Raw genomic sequence first — 17,196 nt, forward strand, 5'->3', positions numbered from 1 at the left:
ATAGAATTTATTAGGTTAAAAAAAGTAAGTTTAAATCCTCTGTCAACAACACGCATCACGGATTGCCCTGAACAAATCACCTTCTGTAAATACAGGAACCATGGTGAACAGCCACAAGGCCACTGTGAGAAGGAAACAATGAACAAGTGTACAACTCCTTTTCTAGCCCATAGAGCTGAAGCACACAAGATTTTTAGAGCTTGGAACAGCAGCACCACCAAGTGGGGACTTGGATGCACACAGCATAAACCCATAGCATCACTGAAAATGGAAGCATCAACCAGCTCCTTAGGGGGAACTGTTAGCAGTGTTTTGCCCCTGGCATCTCTTCCCCCTCACCATTAAGTCATCTCCATCAGCAAAACTAAACACATGTGGGATCAGAAAACAGGTAGTTAAAAGTGGAAGGTTCAATGTACTGACAAGCTGAAGTTTGCACATGCTCCAGCAAACCCAAAGTAGGGCCTTCTACCACCCACCAGCCCCTCCTAAATCCACATGCAAATCGGGGGGGGGGAATACTTAAAACCGAGCCGAGGGGAAGGCAAACCTTTCATTCCATGAAGAAACAAACCACTGCTCCTCAGGAAGATGTAAATAAAGTTGTGATTTAATCCCAACAAAATGTCATACAAATTTTGTAGGGTCACATCAGGTGTTTTTGACAGGCCTCCCTCGTTAGACCATATCTAGTACCAGCTGCTCAACAGGCAAAAGAAACAGAGTTTGTGTATTGGGCATTTTATTTCCCGAGGCCACAGAAGCAGGTGGTTTCAGCCAAGGCCCTTATTCGGACCAGTGTCATTTAAAATGTCCCCGGCGCCCTTCCAAAAAAATTCACAATACATTAAAAAGCACACTGTTTTCCCTACCCTTAAATGAATTATGTGCAAATGACAAATTAAAAAGACAAACAGCAACTTGAACAAACAATACATATCCAAATACCAGGAAGTGTGTTTTGGGGGAGGTGGAATAAACACTTTAGGGAATGTTCACAGGAAGCAGCCAGCAAGGAAACAGTAGAATGGTGCTGGTCCCTGTCGCAGAAAGGGCAAAAGCCTGGATTTCCGCTACGGCAATTCACCCCATTCAAACACCACCTCTGATTGAAGACCACAGCCTTCCTCACCACTGAATGGAAGGACTGGCTTGCATTGAAGTGAGCCGCCTAATCCCACCCCGGTTTGGAGGTACCTGCTGATCACCTGCACAGAGGCCAAGTAACAACAGAGTGAACAAACTAGGGGGTGGTATTTTAGATCTGATGCAGACACGGAATTGCATCACAGCTCAAAGGGTTTGAGCATATGGAACAACATCGCCAAAAACCAAACATCTGCACAAATAGGAAGCAGAAAACGCCCCAGCCTCATGGCTGAGTTTAGCCACTGACTGATTTCTTGTAATATTTGAAGGCTTGTTTCAAAGACCAAAACACAATTACGGAAAAGTATAGCTTGCAATACTAATTCTCCCTAAAAAAAACCCCACTTGTTCTACCCCAAATGTTTAGAAGTAAGCTGGCTTGTAATACTTTCTGGCCAGGCACAACATAGTCTCTGAGCTACTCCAGCTCCTTCTGCCCCCAGGGTTTACACTGGTAACAATTTAAAGCAGCTTGGAATTTGATTTGGGCAACACTCCTCAAACAGCCATGTAACTTGCACACTTTAAAAGAAGAAAACCATTGATTCCTCACTGCCATCCTACCTCCCACCACCCTTCCAATAAGTCATGAGGGAGTGACCTTGTCCATGATGGGAGCCAAATTCTTTAAAAGGGTTAGCAAACCTCTGTTGGGGATAGGTGGGGGAAGGAGAAACACACAGCATGATCTATCCAGGCCAGATTTACCTTCTATGTCAGCTTTAGCCCACCTGGTGCCCACCAGATGTTCACAGTGACCTGTCCCAGCCTGAATTGCCACCCAAAATATCTGGAGGGCATGAGGTTGAGGCTGCCCTAGAAATATGCCGGGGACGGTCGTTTGCATTTGAACACTGGCAACCTGTTTTGGCACCAGGGTCACTCCAGGCGTCGCCCATGTAAAATGTCACATCTACGCATTAAAAAGCAACTAACTTTCAGGTGACGGCAAGGTTGAAGAGTAAGTTAGAACATGATAAAAACAGCTTCCTCTTGGGCAGCAGATAAATACTTCATTACAGGAAGCCTGTGTAAGTTCCACGAAAATACTTCCAACACCCCTCCGCCACATGTACTCCTGTGTGGCAAGAGAATGCTGGCAAGATCAGAGCTGCGGCCCAGAGGGTGGGGGTCAGGTCTCAAAAGAACCCTCCCTGCTCATTGCCCCTCGTACAAAATTAGGGCCATGACACAACCCGGGAAACCCAGTCACAGGTAAATTAGCTTCATCTGGCTGTACTAACATAAAAAGGCACAATTTTTAAAATTGACATTAAAACCTCATGATTAACACTCCGCTTGGCAGTTATATGCTACCCTGATTCCCGTACACACACTGTTTAAATGGATTGTCTTCAGAAGCATACGGGGAAACCCTGGATTCACAGACAGAATGCAAACGCTTGACGGGTTCATGCCTGCAATATGGCAGTCCAATGACTCTGCTTGGTCTTGCATGAAGTGATTCAGTAGACAGTGAAGCAAAGCCCATGCAAGGAGTGAACAACTCCTGCAAGGCACATGGAGAAGTTAATGTGTCCCCGCTTTCACCCACAGGGCAGGCAGGTGGATGGAAGGGCAGGCAGGCAGGCAAAATCTGGCTGTCCTTCTTGCGGCTCTCAGAGCTTCTTCAGCCGACTGTAGTGTTCCCTTTTGCTCTTCTCACCAGCCCAGGTCCTGCTCTTTGTGCGGCATTTGCGCAGGTCTTCCTTGAAGTCTTCGTGGTGCATCGGGCGATAGGCTTGGGGCTCACAGTAGCTCTGAAAGGAAAAAGGGGATTGTGCAAGACCTGTAAAATCTCTGGAGCCACTTCTGATTCATTGACAGCCCTTGTATGAGTGTATTCCACACTGATCTTTGGGGTACGGAAGTCCTACTTAGCATCCTTTTGTCACCTTAAAAAGCCATCACTTTTCCTTTCTACATAGGTTGACACAGGAAGGGGGAAATCAAGAAGCACTCAATCTAACTATTTTATACATAGTCAATAACTCTGGTTTTCCTAGCACAGAACTGCCTTTCACCCTACACAAAGAACACCTGCACACAGCAACAGCTAGGTTGTTAAATTCCCACCTAGCCATTAAGTGAAGTGTCTGGGGTTTGGGGACAATCACTCCCTCTCTCACACACCAATGTTTTGTGGACAGAGAGAGAAACCATCTACACCACCTTGAGCTTCAGGAAGGTCATGGAACTCATGCAATAAAGACACGACACAAGAAAAAGAAACGGAAGCTGGGTAAACTGACACTTACCTTGCACTTTAAGAAGAAATCCTTGTAGCCCCCCTTTAGAACATACAGTTCAGGATAATGCAGAGTGGGGTAGCTGTTGCCAAGTCGGTCTCTCTCCCTCACAAATCGGCACCTGCAATAGATGGGAAAGAGCCTCAAAACTCTCCATAAATGATATACATGGATGTCATGGGGGATTGTGATGCCAAGCATCAAAATGCTGTGCGAAAGAATTATTAAAGAAACTCTTAGAGCACACAGGAACGCCAGCGCCTACTTCTTAAAACCCTTCCATTCCTGTACCTGCCTAGTCTCATTATCTTCTTGGGCTATCAATTCTCACCTACCCTATTCCACTATTAAACATCAATTATTGCCCACCCAATCACATCTGCACATAACACCACAAGTCCTCAAAGTTCCCAACCTATGCAAAAGTGAGCATTCATGTACTCACATCCGTGGGGCCCGCTCTGAAGAGAACTCGCAGTGGAAAATGACGATGACTCGTTTGCCGTCCGATGACACGATGGGCTTCTTCAGCAAAAAGTCCTCCACGTCCTCCTCCATGTGAAGGTTTACAGCACCCTGAGAAGGAAGAGACACTGGTGAGAGAAGGCAGGTTCGACTGCGGGTGTGAGTGTTATGGCACAGCACCCAACAGGACATGTTGCCCCAAACACTGCATTAGAACAGTATCCATATTCACTCGAGATCTGTCACGATAACTTAGTTTTAGAAGATGAAAAGGGCAGGCATATCCAAAGTTTGTTTCAGGGGCCAAACTGGCCCGCCCGTCATTTTAATCTGGCCCCTGTGGCAGTTTATTTCCTAGGGTAAAATCCTAAAAAAAAAAACACCTCAACAACTCCAATCCTATAAAAAGGCCAACAACTTTGGTTGGTCCTTACGGCCCTTCACTTTATCAAATCTGGCCCTCTTTGAAAAAGGTTTCGACACCACTGATGTGGCCCATCTTCCCCTCCCTAGCCAAAGTTAAAAATAGGACTTCTGGAAGCAGAGGACACCAAACAGATGCTTCGTAATATGCTATTCAGTTTTCTCCAGCATCACTGCATCCTCTCAGACGTCACTACAACAGCTCTGTATAATAGCTTTCTGTATAATAGCAGTTATTTTTTGTTCAGCCTCCCACCAGAAAGTAGCTCTATTCCAATACAGTGGAACCTCGGTTTATGAACACCTCGGTTTATGAATTTTCGGTTTATGAACGCCGCAGACCCATCTGGAACGGATTAATTCATTTTCCATTACTTTCAATGGGAAAGTTCGCTTCAGTTTATGAACGCTTCAGTTTAAGTACTCCGCGGACCTGTCTGGAACGGATTAATCCACTTTCCATTACTTTCAATGGGAAAGTTCGCTTCAGTTTATGAACAGACTTCCAGAACCAATTGTGTTCATAAACCGAGGTACCACTGTATACAGTCTTACCTCGGCTCCTGAATGCCTTGGGAGTCGAACGTTTCAGCTCTGGAACGACTGAAAACTGGAAGTGAGTGTTCCAGTTTTCGAAGGTTCTTTCAGAAGCTGAACGTCCGGCAGGGCTTCCATGGCTTCCAATTGGCTCAGAAGCCACGTTTTGGAAGGCAAACATACTTCCAGAACAGATTCTGTTCAACTTCTGAGGTAAGACTGTATATATTCTGGCCCCTGACTTTATCGCTCTCCCCTGCCCTGCCATAAAGACACCTTCCTCCCCCGTTTTAGGAAAATTAGTCAAGGGGATCTTTCCCTGCAAAGGCGGCCAAAAACCCTTACCTTTGAAGTGAGTCTTTTTCGGGATCCCGTGAAAGGGTCCAGCACAAGTTGAAACTTAGTCAGAAGTGACAATGCCTAGTATTTGGGACATGCCTAGCTTTGGGATCACTCTAGCACTTGTAAAATGGTTTCTGCTTATGCCCAAATTATTCAGGATGCCAGTCTTCAGCGGGTGCCTCCGAACTCCCCCATACCTTGATGTGGCCTCCTTCATATTCATAGGGATAACGACAGTCAATTATCACGCACTCCTTAATGAAGTTTGAAAACTTGCCATTCAACACGTCAACAATCTGCAGGGGAGGAAAAGGTCAAGCATTAGACCTTGAGGACGTTGCCCCATTACTTTAAAAACATACTTGTTTTAACTGAAAGAACAGTCTAGCTGCATTGATAAATGCCCCACCCCTCTGCCTTCTTTGGGCCCTGCAGGTGGCCTGCAGACAAACTAAGTTTGCCTTCCATGTGAAGCAAGCATTTCTTTTTGCGAAAAGAGCCTGCCTGTGCTACTTACCATTTCTGGGTCAATATACTTCAGATCTTGATGCTTCCCGTCTACAGTATGGAAAAGGTAACCCTAAGGTGACAAAACGGAGGCTTGGTTCAGAGTGAGGAAAACTTATCCCACTCTGCACTTATCCCACTCAAGCCACAGAATGGCAAAAGAGGAAAGGTTCATCGGCATTACCTTTGAAAAATCTCCAATGAGATCCCTTGCGTCATTGTCCAAAATGCTCTCTATTTCCGTTGAGGACAACAATGAGTTTGGGTCAATCAGCACCAGGCTCTAAAGAAACAAGATGTGAGATGATGAAGACCAAGTTCATGGAAAGCTTCCAGCAACGGAAGCATCCTTTCCACAACTGCTTCTGCTTCCGCTGATCAGCTAATAAGGTTTGCAGAACTTCAAGAATGAAGAATGTAAAGGCAATTAGGAAGGAAGGGTGGAGGAGTGCGTGTTGAAAACCTGCATTGAGAAAAAGAGGAAAGAAGTGCAGAGGGAGGCTCTTGGGAGACCAGTTCCTCTGAAGGGGTGGGTTTGGTGAGAAGGGAACTTTGAAACCCCTGGATTAAGGGGGAAAGGGGAAAGCGTGGGAAGTACAGGGAGATACAGTGGCAGTTTTCTATTACAGTGGTGCCTCGCTTAATGAATTAGTTTTATGAAAAATTCGTCTAGCGAATCGCGGTTTCCCATAGGAATGCATTGAAATTCAATTAATGCGTTGCTATGGGCAAAAAAAAAATCCAAAAAAAATCAATGCATTCCTATGGGATTCGCTAGACGAATTTTTCGTTATAAGAAAAGACCCGTGGAACGAATTAAATTCGTCTAGCGAGGCACCACTGTACTGTTTTCTATTACTATTACAGTTTTCTATTTTCTATTTCTATTAGGTATGCTAGAAGGAACAAGCAGAACGGGTGGGAAGGACTTTAAACTAGAGGAAGGTAAACCTCAAGCAAAACATTATTATTGCCTTATCTAAGAGAATCACAAAGGAATACAATGAACTCCATGAAAAGTCAGCAGGAAAAGGCCGGAAAGGAAATAAGCTGGATTTTTTCCAAACACATTAAGGGCCTTCCCTCAGACCTCCAAGTCACCCCTGCACCTGCTTGGTTCGGCAACCAAATCCCTAAGGATCTTTGCATTTATTCCCACATTAAGTCCCTTTCCTCCTCAAGATTTAGAAGAGTGCCGGCTGATCAGGGGTTCCCACCCCCTTCAGAGAACAGCACACCATGCCAGAGGGAAGGCCTCTCACATCCAGTACCAAAGGCAAATAGGCTTTGCTTGAAGTTAAGAGTCCAATATGAACACAAACAAATTCAGCAGGCTGGAGTCAAGTGTATGGTGCTCAGCCACCAACCGTTAGTTCTTCAGAAGATGCCTTGCAGACGTTTCTTTTCCTCTTGATGAAATACGGCGAGTTCTCTTCTGGGGATCGCCCTGTTCTCTTCAGGACAGTTTTGGCCATGCTGTATGGCTCACTTTCCACGCCCAGCAACCTGCACTGTTTATTCTGCACAAAAAACCAAAGCGGCATTAGGACTGCCAGGCAGCCAAAGGCATCAACAAAAAGCAACCGACCACTAGTAATTACTTATACCTCATGCACCCACTCTGAAAATGCTGAGGGAACAGCTGCCTCCATTGCAGGAGCAATGCAACATTTCCCACCAGAGTTAAGCTCCCTGGCGAGGTGAGGCACCAAGTGAATCCAAATGGACTGGCATGGCCGTGGAAGTGGAAGAGAGCTCTACTTCCATCTTGTATCTTGGCCAAAACACACAACCACACATTTCAGTAAGGAAACACAAGCTCCAAAGACACAGATAAATGACAAACTTACATGGGCATCCTCCCCTTTCTTCATGACTAGAGGAGCTGTCCAAAGGCTGGCCATGTCAGAGGGCATCTCGCCATCGTTCTAAAACAAAATTTAAAGGTCAGTTATTAAGCAGGGAAAACACCATTAGTAGTAAGTGAAATGGTGACTCTTCTTGGACAGGGGGGACCCTGCCACTTATCAAGATTAAATTATTATAGTAAGTTATATGTGGAGTGCATTTGCAGACTACTCAGAAATGTCCACTGGTCCATAATACAGTGTTGAGTTTGCTGTGTGGGTCAAATCTCAATGAATACATCACACCCAGCTTGCAAAATGTGCATGGGGCTTCAGTATTGTTTCCTAGAGTAGACAGAACTGCTGGTATTCATCTTTAAATTCTAAGTCAGGGTAGGGGTGAGAAATTCCCCTGATAATGTTGGGACTCCAAAACTCTTCAGCCAGTCAGAATGGCCATTGGTCAGGGATGAAGTAAGTGGAAGCCTAGCAACACATGGTGGGCCAAAAGTCGCTGGCCTAAACTATTTGCAGTGTTGCTCCTTCCCATTTTGAGTTTGCTTTCCCACAGATGTGCTCCAAAAGCGCTTTTCTGTGTTCCACCTGCTCCTAAGGTGAAAAGGGTCTGACTAAGGACACACTTCTCCCACAGCACATCTTTGGAATTTCCTTCCCCTGGTGAGCTATTCAGTATCATCACTTTTTGCATTTACGCAGCAAGGCAAGAGCCTTTTAGCTTTGTTTAATTATGTGTTACTGTTGAAAGCTGCTTTGAACTCATCTGCTGGAAACCCAACCAACCAATGAATATACTTTTTTTTAAAAAAGGAGGTTACTGCTCAAGTCCTCTTATGTCCATATTTTCACCCAAAATAGGCAAATCAAGGAATTTGAAAAAGCCTACTTATATCAATTATCAAGTGCAGTATCTACGGTGCCGCCCATCTTTAGACAGGCTGAAAATGGCTGTACCCAACACAAACCACCTAGCTGGGGAACTTTTAGTTTTTAAAGTGCTGTAAGGGTGCTGTTGCGGCTACTCTTGAGTAATAACGTCTGAGTCTGCTCTGTCTTTGAAAGTTTTATTGTGCATACGGTAGTATTTACAGTGCAAAGATGGTAAAGAACACGACCTCTCAGTCACTCGCAGAATCCAGGAGTGAATGCCTCCTGTTACGCGTCCAGCGTAAGAGCTTGGGAACCCCAATAACTTCCTCATTTCCCCCACCTGACCACTGGTCGAGGTGCTGGTGTGAAGGATGGGCAGAGGCTCCCTGTACTGAAGTCCCCTGACAGCATTTAATACAGAGGTGTTTTCATCATCACTTACACAGACATCTGGACCGTCCATTATCTCTAAGAATCCATCATCATCGTCATCTTCCTCAGTTTCTGAGGCCCCTCGAGACAGCGGCCTCAGAAATGCTGGACTGAAGCTTTCTTGATAGTTGTCAACTTTTCCACTATGAAACTAAAACAAATGATATTTCATTGGGCGACATTCATTCAGTCTTCCCTCATAGGGTTATGGCTTCACTTTGAGGCGAAGATCAGGAGGGGAATAAAGAGCAGTTCACAGACAGGGCATTCTCCTGGCTTGCTTGGGTAGCTCTCATCTAGAATCACAACTCTGTCAACCCAAATACAGTGGTACCTCGGGTTACAGACGCTTCAAGTTACAGACTCTGCTAACCCAGAAATAGTACCTCGGATTAAGTACTTTGCTTCAGGATGAGAACAGAAATCGGACGGCGGCAGCGGGAGGCCCCATTAGCTAAAGTGGTACCTCAGGTTAAGAACGGACCTCCAGAACGAATTAAGTTCTTAACTAGAGGTACCACTGTACACTAAATGCATAGACCCAACTGCCTAAAAATCAGCTTAATCTGCTTGCAAAACCAAGATGCAGAAAGATGTGGCCTCCTACAATCAGATCTTGCCAAATGTTACCTGAGGGCTCCACGACAGCTGTCCAATGTCCTCATGGCATGCAAATAATGAAGACTCACTTGGTTTGTGTACCTCCAAGTTGTACTCTTCAGCACATTGTCTCATTCCAAATCTTGACTTCTAACAGTATTTCTGCCTTTTGAGGCTCTCCTGCGATTTCGGACTGAGTTGGTCTCAGGTTTGGGCATAGCAGTTAGCAACACAACATTCTGGGACAGGAAGGTCTATCTCAAGCCTGAACACAGAGACTACACTAGTAGTACATACCAAAAGTGTTGTGGCGGGCTCCTGCCTCAACCCTTCATCTTCAAGGGAAGAGGTACGCAGACAGGTACGAGAAGCAGGATTTGTTGGCTTTTTGAATTCAAATTGTTCCTTAGGGAAAGGGAAGAAGACAGCCATTTTACCAATTCATTATAGCTCAAAGGGCCAGGAAATAAACGTGCAATTTTGGAGACTTTGATCTAGAGCAGGGGTCAGCAAACTTTTTCAGCAGGGGGCTGGTCCACTGTCCCTCAGACCTTGTGGGGGGGCCGGACTATTTTTTGGGGGGGGATGAACGAATTCCTATGCCCCACAAATAACTCAGAGATGCATTTTAAATAAAAGCACATATTCTACTCATGTAAAAACACCAGGCAGGCCCCATGAATAACCCAGAGATGCATTTTAAATAAAAGGACACATTCTACTCATGTCAAAACACGCTGATTCCCAGACCGTCTGCGGGCCGGATTTAGAAGGCGACTGGGCTGGATCTGGCCCCCGGGCCTTAGTTTGCCTACCCATGGTCTATAGTCCCACAGCGTTCAAGAAAATCTAATCTTGATCAGCTCTTTTGTTCTACCACACCCATAACCTTTTACGCCCCTACCCACTCATCTTCCTATAATGAAATTAAGTTCAGCCCATAGTAGAGACTGGATATGCATCTTGGATGGAACACCTAAGCAAAGCTTAAAATATATGCCTATTCACATTTAAATGAAGCACCACATGCAGCTATTTATCATGGCTCTAAATCCTCCATGAATACATCAGTGCAATGAAAAGCTGCCTTGGCTAAAAGGTTTCGCCCATTCAGGCAAAGAAAAATTACCACACCCTGGGACAAACAGCATCAGATTCAAACACAAAAACTAATTGGGACACTTCTCCAGCAACCTTAGGAAGGAAACAGAAGGAGCAAAATGGCTGAAGCAATTCAGTATGATTTTCAACACACCGGCTGAAGTTACTCTTATCACACGGAAAGTGCTCCTGTAAATATCCAAGTGAATACTCAACGTAGTCTACCAATAACATTCCATCAAGTACCGTGTTTCCCCTTTTTTAAGGCGTAGTCATAAAGTAAGCCATGGCAGCATTTTTAAGCAGTTGCGAAAGATAAGACATACCCCGAAAATAAGACATACCTCCATGCCGTGTATGAAAACTAACACCCTCCTTATGGCCACTACTGGCAGTAAGATGTTGCTGAATTAGACTGAGATCCTATTTAAGTGACTGGATTTTAAAAGCGTGACCGCCGAGCGCACCAGCCAGCCAGCGAGACCCAGCCAGCCAGTGGGGCCTGGAAGCGGCTGCTGTTGTACCGTAGTGGTGAGCGCGCGGAGCGCCCGGCCGAGGAGGTCTGCCGCCCCGACGCCCGGAACCGGCTGCTGCAGAGCGGAGCACACTGCAGCGCCAAGCAAAGTGACAGAGCCAGCAGTCTCGCCTCCGCCCGGCTGAGGAGGTCTGCCGCCCCGACGCCCGGAACCAGCTGCTGCAGAGCGGAGCGCTCTGCAGCGCCGAGCAAAGTGACAGAGCCAGCAGTCTCGCCTCCGCCCGGCTGAGGAGGTCTGCCGCCCCGACGCCCGGAACCGGCTGCTGCAGAGCGGAGCGCTCTGCAGCGCCGAGCAAAGTGACAGAGCCAGCAGTCTCGCCTCCGCCCGGCTGAGGAGGTCTGCCGCCCCGACGCCCGGAACCGGCTGCTGCAGAGCGGAGCGCTCTGCAGCGCCGAGCAAAGTGACAGAGCCAGCAGTCTCGCCTCCGCCCGGCTGAGGAGGTCTGCCGCCCCGACGCCCGGAACCGGCTGCTGCAGAGCGGAGCGCTCTGCAGCGCCGAGCAAAGTGACAGAGCCAGCAGTCTCGCCTCCGCCCGGCTGAGGAGGTCTGCCGCCCCGACGCCCGGAACCGGCTGCTGCAGAGCGGAGCGCTCTGCAGCGCCGAGCGAAGTGACAGAGCCAGCAGTCTCGCCTCCGCCCGGCTGAGGAGGCCTGCCGCCCTGCCGCCCGGAACCGGCTGCTGCAGAGCGGAGCGCTCCGCAGCGCCGAGTGCTCGGAGCGCCCAGCAGCACCGGGCGGAGCGACAGAGCCAGTAGCCTCACCTCCGCTCGGCAGAGCGCTCAGCAGTTTAGAGCACCCGGCAGCGCCGGACGGAGTGCCGGAGCCAGCGGCCTCGCCTCTGCCCGGCCAAGGAGGAGGCTTGCCGTCCCGCTGCCCAGAACCAGCTGCTGGAGCGCGCGGAGCGCTCAGCAGCTCGGAGCACCCAGCAGAGCCCTTGCCCCTTTCTTCTTCCGTCAGGCTTGTCTTAAAAGGGGCGCAGTGGAGAAAACGCCTTTAAAGGGCGATCGGAGGGGGATGCGGTGGGAAGACGGGAGCGCGCACCCGATGGGGGCTTTCTATTTCATTATTTCATTATTTATTTATTTTTTAATTTTTTTTTGAAAAACCTTTATTGCTTATTAAAATTACAAAAGAAAATACATGTATTTTCTATTTCATTATTTAATAGGGTTGCCATATTTTGCAAAAGCAAAAAAGAGGACGCATTTGGCAACTCCTGTTTTTAATTATGGATCGCTATGACGACTCTGCCTGTGATAAAGAGGACGTGTCCTGGAAAAAATAGGAGACATGGCAACCCTATTTATATCTATATTTGCTCCATTGGTTAGAGCATGGTGCTGATTATTCTTCATTGCAGAGGGTTGGACTAGATGATCCTTGGGGTCCCTTCCAACTCTTCGATTCTATGATCATCTGGAGGGACACAGGTTTTCCCGTCACCGATGGAGAAGACCTGTGAACCTGAACACCTGGGAATATAGTGCTGTACAGCTGGAAGGGGTCCCCCAAGGGCCATCCAGTCCCACCCTCTGCAATAATGCAGGAATCACAGCTAAAATAATCCCCATCAGATGGCAGTCACAGCTGGAGAAGCCTTGGCCATCCAAACCTGGGTTTAAAAACCTCCCATGTAGGAGAGTCCAAGCTCAATAGCACCTCAGAGCGCTGAAATCTTTGTGCATGCATTGTATTGTTCTAATACATACAACAGCCTTGTCAGGTAGGACAGAGCTCAGCAGCGCTGCGCGTAGCGCCCAGCAGCACCCTGAGCCAGCGGCCTGGCCCGGCCGAGGAGACCATAAGACACCCCACCAAAAATAAGCCACCCTGTGTTTTTTTAAGGAAAAAAAGTTATAAAACGGTGTCTTAAAAAAGGGGAAACACGGTATCTCACACCTAGAAGTTTACAACAGCAAAAAGCACTTAAGCTGGAACACAGTGCCTGCAACAACACTCGTTTACAACTCTAACCCTGTTACACTTCCCTCTTACATGTGGAAGTCAGTTCTAGCCCTTGGGGCACAGCCATGGCCATCTGCCCCAGATTAGGAACTTAATAAAATAAACTTACATTCTCTTTGTTCTCCTCAGGGCCACATTCCTGGAAGACATCACAACTGAGCAAATCTACATGGCTCCTCTTCAGAGCAGGACTGCATCCCAAAAGGCTCTGCTGCAAAGGTGAGAGAAGCAAATGCAGAGTCAGGTTCCAGCTCTCCTCTTTTGTCACGAGGAGCAACCGACAGAACAGCAGGGCCCAATTCAATTAAAAAACAAAATCTGGGCCAATGACGACTGAGTGTTCTTAGCAGCCATGGACCACAGCATGCTAGCTGAAAAAGAAAACGGGAGGATTGGAATTGGGAGGTGGGCAGAGCCCGCTAGGACCCGGAACAAGAGCCAGTGATGTAGGGAAGAAGAAATTCTAAAACTGAACATTTTCCAGGGCTTTGTTTTTCAATTGGGGGGGGGGTGTCACAATTTCTATGCATTTGTTGTTTCATAAAATTCATCATTTAAAATTAATGGGTGCAGATGCAATATTAAGGAAGCTTGGAAGTTTCAAGGCTGTAATTTTTTCAGGTGATCGTACCTAAGGATGAGAGAGAGTACATACGTATTCTACATTGGCTCCCAGTGTTTCCGAGCACAGTTCAAAGTGTTGGTGCTGATTTTTAAAGCCCTAAACGACCTTGGCCCAGTATACTTGAAGGAGCATCTCCACCCTCATTGTTCAGCCAGGACCCTGAGGTCCAGCTCTGAGGGTCTTCAGGCAGCTCCCACACTGCAAGAAGTTAAGCTACAGGGAACCAGGCAGATGGCCTTCTCGGTAGCGGAGCCCACCCTGTGGAATGCCCTCCCATCAGATGTTAAGGAGATGAGTAATTACTGTATATTCCTGCGTATGACTACTTTTTAACCCAGGAAAATCTTCTCAAAAGTTGGGGGTTGTCTTATATGCCGGGTCGTATTTATTATACGGTGAGTATATCCCAAACTCTATATTTTAACTGGAAAAGTTGGGGGTTGTCTTATACGCCGGAATATACGGTATATAACATTTTGGAAACAGCTGAAGGAAACATCTGTATAGGGAAGCTTTTTAAGGTTCAATGTTTTATTATGTTGCTGGAAGCCGCCCAGATTGGCTGGAGCAACACAGTCAGATAGGTGGGGTACAAATAATAATAATTATTAATAATCAGTCAGTCATTAAATTAGGTGTGTGTGAAATTAAACCAAAAAAACACTAAGAATCCACCTCTGTATAAGATATTCAAATCCCTAAATGTCAACATTGAGATTTCCAGGCGCCTGACAGACAACATGCAGGACTTTTCAAGCTTTATTCATTAAGTTTACATAATCTGATAGTTCTGCATAGTGTGAAATTCAGCTGAGAAAGCAACAAAGGAAGGTTTCCTTCCTAAGCTTCACTTACCGGGAGGGAGTGCATTCTTCGCATGGGCACTCTAAACCTGCAAGAACAAAAAGATGCACATAGATTTACAATTTCAACATTCAAGCTAAAATGATAGACTACCTAATAATGACTCATTTAGCTAACATATCACACTGGGTACATCAACAGTGCCAACAGTGACCCAACATTCTGGCAAGCATGACATGTTCCCAAGTGTGAGAGTACATACACATCCCTCTCCTGTGCCTTGGTGAGTGAGTACTAAAGTCTAAGAATAAGACATTCCCATAAAAATTGTGCCAGGAACTAGAGGGGAACCTATCATGCAGCCTTAGCTACAGAGCTACAATCAAAGAAGTTTTACTGTACACCAGTCTTGCTAATTTGAAGTACCAGGGTTCTCAAATACTCATCATCTAGTCAATACTCCCACACCTTCTAAATACATTTTTGCTTAACTGCTTCTCCAAAGCAGACTCTTTTAGGATGCCCTGAACCAGTTTCACACAAAACTCCAAGCAAAAAATAATAATAGTATATTTCTACATACATTTCATCAAGGTTTTTCATGCCGAGCTGGGTAGGAGAATCCATACAGCAACCTGTGAATGAAATAACCTTACAACTTGCACAGATTCTTGTAGAAAGTGACAAAACATGCAGACAAAGATATTAGTTCTGTTCCCATTACGTACATGGACTGCTGACATATTGAAGCTTATTGTTCACATATAACAGCCATCTTATGGTTTGGCAGTTCATACTAAGACTTGGATCTTAGTGCTCCCCTTTCTCCCAATCAGAAAAACAACGATGTTACATCTCAACTGGGTAATCAATCACTGTTAGAACTGGGCTTCCAGTCCTGATCTGTAGGCCATCATTGCCCTGGCTCAGGGAAATTATGGTGGAATCAAACCAGGAAACCAAGGAAAGAACTGGAAGTGCTGGCTTACAACATGCTCCCAATCCTCTAAATCATTTGGAGTAAGAAAGTTACATCTGGGCCAACCAAGTAAGCTCCTAGCTCAGATGCTAGTTTAACTTCCCAACTAAAACTACAGAGAAGTTTATTGTCAAGCCCAATGGGTTTTGGATTATAGCTGAAGGCAGACAAACCTGAATCTGTAGATTCAGAAGATGACGTCCTTTGCAGATTGACATTCTTTTCTTCCGACGTTTGTACACAATTTTCACTTGAGCTTCAAATAATCAGATACACTACTGTTAGAATATCCCACATCATTGTGAAGAAGTCTTCTCATGGCAGCCAAATGGAACATAATGCCACTTTACATAAACACAAATGAAAGTTCTGTACATAAATAAAAAATGCAGCATAAAAGTGGTTCCATGCTGAGATCAGTTACTTAAGAAAACCAGGGTGGCAAAGTGGCTACCATAAACCGGAAATACTAGCATTCAAATCCCCACTCAGCTCACTGGGTGACCCTGGGCTATGTCACTTGGCCTAGCCTAATCTACCCTCAAAGGCTGAGAGGAAAAATGGAGGGAGTTGGGAGAGGAAGCATGTAAGCCACCTTGAACTCCCTGAAGAAATATTGTAATATTGACATATCAAATAAATAAAGCAGCAAAATAAACAATTATTATTATTATATCCAATTCTAAAAAAGGAGGATGAGGCTCAAACTTGTATAGTGCTCAAGAGTGTTGGGCCAGTCGCTCTCTCTCAGCTTAACGTGCCTCACAGGGCAGTTGTGTGTGTAGATAAAGGGGGGAGAACCATCTACGCCACCTTGCGCGGCATAAAGTAATAATAATTAACATAACAGCCCTATTTGGATTATTTACTTAGTCCCACCAAGGTAGCTCGATGGAGAGACGAAGGCGCTTCGAAAGCCAGGTGTGCGGCGTCGCCGAACTCCAACTCCCATCAGCCCCAGCGAGCGTGGCCGACGGCAAAGCATGATGGGAGTTGGAGTTCTGCGGCGTCGAGCGGGAGATAGGGCCCCCCCCCACATCACTACACAGCGAGGCGGGAGACGCTGAAGTCGAGGGCGGCCGCCTGCCTTACCCTCCGCAGCCCAGGCTCCTACGGCGGTCTGCGGCGCGAGCGGGGCCGGCGGGTTGGGGGAGGCCTCCGAGACCCTGCGGAGCGGGCAAGCGCGGCTGGTCCTGCAGGAGGAGGCGGCGGCGGTGAGAGAGTCTCGGCGGGGCTAGGCCGCCGGGCTCCATGAGGCGAGGCTGGAGGGAGTCAGTCAGTCCGGCGGCGGCGAAGACCCCTACAGCTTGCCGTCTCAACGCTGTGAGGCGGAATGAGCCTCGCTGTCGACAGCGCCTCGGCCTGGAACGCGGAGGAAACCGAAACAGCGCGCGCGCAAGAGCGACTGGGAGAAAGAGCGGCAAGGCCCCGCCCCTTCCTCCGGGAGACGCCTACTTCGCGCGCGCGGCGGCGATTCGCGCCCTCCCGCCAAAAGTGAGAGCGGCCAATAGCAGGGCAGCAGCCTAGCGCATGCCCCGCTTCGCTTTGCTTCCCACCCCACACGCCCTCGTCTTCCTGGAAGCGAGCGGCCAATGGAAAGAGGGGACTCGATAGCAAGGTAACCAATGAGGAAGCGCGACAACGTCCTTCGCTTCGCGGGCTCCGGGTCACGCCCCTTTGAAGGGGCGGGAAAGACGGGAGGACGAATAGGGAAGCCCTCCCTCTCGAACCGCCAATGGCAGAGAGGG

General features: G+C 47.2%; 1 protein-coding gene across 1 annotated transcript; it reads right to left on the reverse strand.

Annotated features, from left to right (window-relative positions):
- Positions 1 to 549: 549 nt before the first annotated feature.
- CDC25A (cell division cycle 25A) lies at positions 550 to 16,862 on the reverse strand. The gene is made up of 15 exons (XM_035130010.2): positions 16,541 to 16,862; positions 15,622 to 15,704; positions 15,053 to 15,104; positions 14,521 to 14,557; positions 13,150 to 13,251; positions 9,737 to 9,844; positions 8,850 to 8,990; positions 7,523 to 7,600; positions 7,040 to 7,192; positions 5,857 to 5,955; positions 5,683 to 5,745; positions 5,363 to 5,461; positions 3,844 to 3,974; positions 3,408 to 3,519; positions 550 to 2,909 (listed from the first exon to the last, which is right to left on the reverse strand). The coding sequence occupies exons 1-15, from the start codon at positions 16,699 to 16,701 to the stop codon at positions 2,769 to 2,771; spliced, it is 1,560 nt and encodes a 519-aa protein (XP_034985901.2). The 5' UTR covers positions 16,702 to 16,862; the 3' UTR covers positions 550 to 2,768.
- Between the last annotated feature and the right edge of the window lie 334 nt (positions 16,863 to 17,196).

This window comes from Zootoca vivipara, chromosome 12, assembly GCF_963506605.1.
Source record: "Zootoca vivipara chromosome 12, rZooViv1.1, whole genome shotgun sequence".
NCBI classification, from domain to species: domain Eukaryota; kingdom Metazoa; phylum Chordata; class Lepidosauria; order Squamata; family Lacertidae; genus Zootoca; species Zootoca vivipara.

Excerpts from the sequence above, each read along its gene's own strand:
- CDC25A (XM_035130010.2), bottom strand. The coding sequence starts at position 16,701 with ATGGAGCCCGGCGGCCTAGCCCCGCCGAGACTCTCTCACCGCCGCCGC. Across the intron at positions 13,252-14,520 it reads GAAGAATGCACTCCCTCCCG|CAGAGCCTTTTGGGATGCAG; the intron begins GTAAGTGAAGCT and ends TCACCTTTGCAG. Across the intron at positions 3,520-3,843 it reads TCAGAGCGGGCCCCACGGAT|GTGCCGATTTGTGAGGGAGA; the intron begins GTGAGTACATGA and ends CATCTATTGCAG.